Source organism: Salarias fasciatus, chromosome 12 (assembly GCF_902148845.1).
Source record: "Salarias fasciatus chromosome 12, fSalaFa1.1, whole genome shotgun sequence".
Taxonomy (NCBI): domain Eukaryota; kingdom Metazoa; phylum Chordata; class Actinopteri; order Blenniiformes; family Blenniidae; genus Salarias; species Salarias fasciatus.
In genome coordinates, this window is record NC_043756.1 from 20065989 (window position 1) to 20071526 (window position 5538).

At 39.9% G+C, this 5538-nt stretch overlaps 1 protein-coding gene across 1 annotated transcript; it reads right to left on the reverse strand.

Moving 5' to 3' along the window:
* Positions 1 to 761: 761 nt before the first annotated feature.
* On the reverse strand, positions 762 to 4836 carry snap29 (synaptosome associated protein 29). The gene is made up of 6 exons (XM_030104759.1): positions 4750 to 4836; positions 3749 to 3982; positions 3453 to 3646; positions 2515 to 2600; positions 2328 to 2420; positions 762 to 1876 (listed from the first exon to the last, which is right to left on the reverse strand). Exons 2-6 carry the CDS (start codon positions 3980 to 3982, stop codon positions 1716 to 1718), a joined length of 768 nt encoding a protein of 255 aa, XP_029960619.1. The 5' UTR covers positions 4750 to 4836; the 3' UTR covers positions 762 to 1715.
* Between the last annotated feature and the right edge of the window lie 702 nt (positions 4837 to 5538).

The window sequence follows — 5538 nt, forward strand, 5'->3', positions numbered from 1 at the left end:
CCTCTCTCAGTTTGGGTACCCCTCTTTTTGGCCACCCCATTGCTTCTGGGAGACTTGTACTGTAATTAGCAAGTCTTCCTAATGACTGCTTGTCGGCTGTGTCGGAGCAGCTGGTCCGGTCCAGAGGAATGATAATGAATGGTCGCCTCAACACGAGGACCTGACGGACACACAGTAGCACAGATGGTACACAACACACTTGCTGTTGTAAACGCTCATGCATGCTCATTTAAGAGGAAAAATGCATCAGTTTATGATAGTCATGCAACATTGGAACACAGATTATTAAAGGGCTTTCAGTGTGGGGAAAGTCAAACAAAAACCTTTCTCGGTTCTGGACAAAATGAACTTAATACTGTCCCAACAAACAATATTCACCCACTCAGGAGTGGCTTTTTAGCTAAAAGTAAGTTAATGATATTTGAAAGCTGATGCTCAGCAGACACTCCTCTGAATGGACTTGTGCTGCTGATTGGGATAATTAAAAGATTAACATAAAAAAAAACTTAATATACCAGTGGCTTTCAGTACAAATAATGTTGCATCTCTCCAGCATACAGAGAGCAAAACACATAAATCCAGAAACATGTTGGAGGAAAACAGAGACTTGAAATGACACTTGTGTTCATGTGTTCCCAGTGACCCCCGTTTTAGATTCTCATATAAAAATTTTATTGTTCATTAAAAACACATTGGCTACATTGGAATGTAACATGGAAACTATTTAATGATTATCAGTTGGTTTTGCAAGTTCGCTCCTCTGGCGCCACGTTGTGGTGCTTTTGGCTCCCTGCTACACAGAGGAAATCATTTCTCAGAGAGGTGAAGATCCCCAGACAGAAGACTTTATTGGGCCTGATTACAATACATGGATTACATGTCAAAATAACAACGTAACCATGAAAGATTCTTTTGCTGTCGATTACCTCGGAAAAAAGGCTCCAACAAAACCTGTCACAGTGGCTCAACTCGTAACTGAAGATGTGAAATACTGATTAGAAGAATGGAAAAACTCCTTCTGTTTCTTACTTTTTAATATATTCACAGCTCACTTATTCACATTATCCATGCTGTACAATAATTAAACCAATCTGCAGTGAATACATATAAAAGATTTATGCAAAGCTCTTGAGCACTGAAGACTGAACACATAAACAAAATGAAGCAGAAACTAAACGTATGTCTACTGTACATACATATTACATGTAAGGCAAATGTGCTTGAGTTAGGCTTGTTTGTGTCTACAAACAGATATAGTGCAAGGTACAATGTTGGAGTTTGCACTGACATTTGAATAATATGCAAAAAAAATCTTTTTCTTTTTTTGTCTATTTTGACAATTTAGTGACTTCAATATAATTTTATCATGAATCCATTTTGCTCAAAGGATTAACACTCTAGTAGCCTTTTGGCAGCCGTGAAAACCTTTAATAAACCCAAACAGTGAAAATTCAAAGAGGACATTTGGAAAGAAGTGCAGTAGAGGAGGAAGCCAACAGTGACAGCCTGCTGCATCGGATACACACGGGAGGAAATCATCTCTTCACAACATACAAATACAAAAAAGCCCCGGTTTTATTAGAGGCAGAGGAATCTGTTGAAAACCTAAAAAGAAACAAGTGAAAAGTTTGTTCACTGGGCAACATGTGTGGGCGAGTGAAAGAATGATCTTTTGCCAGTTTCTTTCCAGAAATGTTGGGTTCGAATTGTTCTTTTCATTTCAGGTTTTTAATCTGCTGATTTGTGTTGCGGATTTTGACATCCATCTTATCGGCTTTATTCAGGAGAGCATCGATGGAGTCGTCCTGGGATTCGATCTCCGACTGGAGACCAAGTCCAAGGTTCTTCAGTCTTGCCAAGCCATCAGACATCTCGTCTATGGGTCAATCAGAAAGGGAGACATTAGGTTAAGTGTGAAAAGACAATTTACACGACAGTGGCAACATACTGGTACCTCTATAACTATATATTCTTCTATTCCTAACCATTTAAAGTGCAAATTTAGGGAGACTGAGGGAAAAATTGGCAAGTTATCAATTATAGTCACTGCCTCAGGTGATACTGTAGAGGTGTGTCAACCAGGACAGCCCCACAACATCCAGGAACCTCAGCAGCTCTGGATGGATCTCGTCCATTCCTTGTCGACTCTCATGACCTCCACCAGTGGAATGGACGATCTCATTCGAGATCAGAGGCTGTCCACTCGTGCCGAGCACAGCTTGAGGCTGACACCTCCAACCCCTCCTGAGCCCCATCGCTCTGGAGATCACCAGACCACGCGAGCCCTTCAGCCACAGTCCAGGAAGGGAAAAACAAGTATTATTTACCCAAGTTGTTGTCAAGCGTTTGGTGAGCCTGTTTGAGGTAACTGTTCTGAGAATATCCGTTCTGTCTGTCCGTCGACACAGCCGCTCCAAACCCTGGAACAGAGACATTAGAGAAGATGGCAGCCAGTTTGTGGAGTGAACATGTCAAACAAAAAGTCAAACTTAGGTTCGACTGCAAACTCTTTACCTTCTGTATCCAGTTTTCTTAGGTTTGGGTGGCTCGCTTGATACTTATCCTCATGTTCTCTGCTACTGGACATGGCACTCTGTAATCTGGGAGAGTCAGATAAGCAACAAGCCTGTGAGAGCCAGTCAATGAAAAGCGCAATAATCATTAAAGACTTGTTCCTGTCTTGCAAAAACACTAATTCTGAGTACTTATTTCAACTTCATTCGATAAAATCTCAAAATACATACAACCATCACGTATGTGATGTAAAGACAGGCATCCCCAGGTGCAAATGTTACAGTAAAGGATAATAGATAAAACTAAGGCGAATGAATCCTATGTTGTGTTTTCTGTCTGGTTGTGATGTTGGGGGTACAGTCAAGGTGAAAGGTGACCTTAAGAAAATAATAAATATCAAAGCACTATCTCATTATTAATGACAATGCAGTTGCTTAAAAAGCAAATATGCAAATCCTATATGTCAGAAGACTTGTGCAATGTCAGGTTATTCTTAACCTCATTCATATTAACTATAAATATATACAATAACTTGTTTGAAATACATGAAGAATTGATTTCAATTGAAAATTGTTACAATTTATACAATCAGTCAATGGAAGGAAATTGAAAATGCACTCCCTGCTCTCTTTTTCTATTTTTGTTTCAGATTTGAATGTTATAATAAAATTGTCTTAATAATTTAATGAGCTGATAAATCAGCACTTAAATACTGTTTTATGAATGACAATTCAAATAACATCTAATTATAATTGAAATGTTTAAAATACTTATACAACCCCTGTGACTGTGAAAAAAGGTGAACTGACAATGAACGTATTAAGAATGCTCTTACAAACTTTGTTAATCAGTAACATAATTTATTCAAAGACTTTAAAAAACAACAACAACAACAATATCCGCATCATTGATTCAGAGAACAGAGAGCAGATACTTACCTATCACTGGCCTGGTAGGCCTTTGGCTCTTCAGGTGGTGGTTTTGTTTCTGGTTTCCCCTTAAAATAATTGACAATGCCTCCCCAAACACTCTTGATGCTGGTAATGTGCCTCTGGCTGGTCTTCAGGTCCTGATCCATGTTGTCCAGCATCTTGTCCGTCCTCTTCAGCGCCTCACCCTGCCGCATTAGCTCCTAGAGAAACAATAACACACAGATCGGTGAATAGAAAGTCATTGGGAGTAAGAGACAATGTCTACAATGTGTGTTAGATTATACCCGATTAGTTTAACATACCTCCGCAGTTTCCACACCCATTTTCTCTGACTGATAGATGAGGCCAAGGGAACGATGAGTGCTGTCCACAGCGGACTGAGCAGTACGCATGACTTCCTGCTGGAGGTACTTCTGCCTCCTCTCTGCATCACTCATCCCATCATCCGGTTCATCATCGAATCCCCGGCTCTTAGGCTTAAAATCTTCCTCATCGTCATCATCTGCAAAGGGGTTGTGGGACGTAGGATAGGCCATCTGCAAAGCAAACACATAACGTTTTAATATCTGGTACAAAATAACATTAGTTCATTGCAATTAGTTGCAGTAGATCGAAAAGTGACTTTACCACTTTTTAATCGTTACACAACTTCTGCTTTTCTTGCGGCCAAGCAAGTCATCAGTCGCTTATGCAAACTATAAATACAGATCTGTGGTATTTTACAGGCTGATCTCGTATGTCCAACAGAAGTTTGTAAAATATGCAAAAAGTTTAGAGGCTCGCTCATTGCGAATTCAAGTTTGTGGTATACAACTGATTTGATCAAAACGAATCCTTTTAATTTTTTTACAATAGTATCTCCGACAGTGGATTTCCGTACACTGAACAATTTAAACAGAACAATGAGAGTGACATTGCTCGTGCTACTCAGACGGTTTGTTTTTCTGCAGATTGTTAGCCTCACCTAGCTACAACTCGCACACATCAGAAAAGGTCCTAAGTGATGATTCAAGCCTGTCACGAAGTCTCACAAACGTAACAGCCAATAATACGAGGCAGTCATATCATAAAGACATAAACACAGCAAATATCATTACTTTTATGAGTTGTTTTTATTAACCAAAGGGGTGTTGGCGAGTTTGTTAATGGCTAGCTCATTAGTAAAGAGCGTTAGCCAACCCGATAACTACCCTCAAACGACACAACCACGCAGGACTAACAGCTACGATTTGCTTGTCGTGGAATAAACGATATCTGAATTAAGACTGTAAAAATTCAGGGTGGATCAAACAAACGAACAAACCTTTAACCGCGGTGGCAGAAACCTCCGTCTGTGGTTCTGTCAGCTGACTGTGAAACGCAACACTTCCGGTCAGATGTGGTGACGTCATCGCGTAAAAAGCTACGTTTTGCGTTTTCAAAAGTACGATGGATTCAAATACTTGTACACTAGCCCCCTCCCCCCCAAAAAAAATAATTGTTACCTGACAAATTTGGTGGTTAAGAAGAAGAAGTAAGAAAAATAAAGATGGGAAAAAAATTAACACTGAGAAAAAAGGGACGCGGGGCAACAGTAACTCAAGGAAATCATGAAAACAATCAGACTTTTTTTTTAAATCAAGGTGTATATCCTTTTGAGCAAAATGCATGTCAACTTATGTTATGTGTAAGTAAAATGTGGCGATTGAAAAAAAATAATTGCTCACCCCTGCAGCATTTGACGTAAGGTGTAAAGTTTACGTGATTTTTTTTCCAATATTATTTTCTGAAATCATAGAAATCCTACACCCAGTGGGACATGTCCAAACGTTTTGCATGACTTTTTAGTTTAGTTAGGCTGGAAGAAACCGGAAGAAATGCCAAATGTGGTCACTTGTCCAATAAAGAGTTCACATTTGGCCATTTGTGTGTCATTATGAAGATTTTTATTTTGTCTGAAAGATGCTCTCTTGGTATGGAGATGTTGAACACAAAGTTTAAAGTTTTCAGAAGGAGGCTGCCAGGTGTGTCGAGGAGGACTGTCCCTGCTGGGCTGCCGTACTGCGGCTTCCCGTTGCTAGCTGCTGCTGCTGTTGGTTTCCTCCTCCCGCTC